The 456-nt window shown below is 67.3% G+C and overlaps 1 protein-coding gene across 1 annotated transcript in view; it reads left to right on the top strand.

The window, feature by feature from the left end:
• DMRTA2 (DMRT-like family A2) overlaps window positions 1–456 on the top strand; it is a 6,825-nt gene that overhangs the window by 3,737 nt on the left and 2,632 nt on the right. Inside the window, exon 5 of the mRNA XM_010834457.1 lies at window positions 3–299. Within this exon, the coding sequence (XP_010832759.1) occupies window positions 3–299 (297 nt within the window). The remainder of the gene's footprint in view (window positions 1–2; window positions 300–456) is intronic.

The following is a 456-nucleotide window of genomic DNA, read 5'->3' as shown; positions in this document are numbered from 1 at the left end:
CTACTGCCGCTGGAAGGACTGCCTGTGCGCCAAGTGCACGCTCATCGCCGAGCGCCAGCGCGTCATGGCGGCGCAGGTGGCGCTGCGCAGGCAACAGGCGCAGGAAGAGAACGAGGCGCGCGAGTTACAGCTGCTCTACGGCACCGCCGAGGGCCTGGCGCTGGCCGCCGCCAATGGCATCATCCCGCCGCGACCGGCCTATGAGGTCTTTGGCTCTGTGTGCGCAGCCGACGGCGGGGGGCCGGGAGCAGGAGCGCCCGCGGGGACCGGGGGCGGCGCCGCGGGCGCCGGGAGCTCAGGTGAGGAGAGGGGAGCAGGGACGGGTCCAGGGGTGCGAGGCCTTAGGGACTTAATCTCGATACTGAAAGAGTAGAATCCCGTTCTCCAAATGCCCCAACTGCTGGAGTTGGCCGCGCACCCAACTGCTAATTTGGGCCATAAACACACAAAACTCTC

Source organism: Bison bison, unplaced genomic scaffold, assembly GCF_000754665.1.
Source record: "Bison bison bison isolate TAMUID 2011002044 unplaced genomic scaffold, Bison_UMD1.0 scf7180017864033, whole genome shotgun sequence".
Lineage (NCBI taxonomy): Eukaryota > Metazoa > Chordata > Mammalia > Artiodactyla > Bovidae > Bison > Bison bison.
The sequence above is the reverse complement of the archived record's forward strand: the minus strand, read 5'-3'. Positions and strand labels throughout refer to the sequence as shown.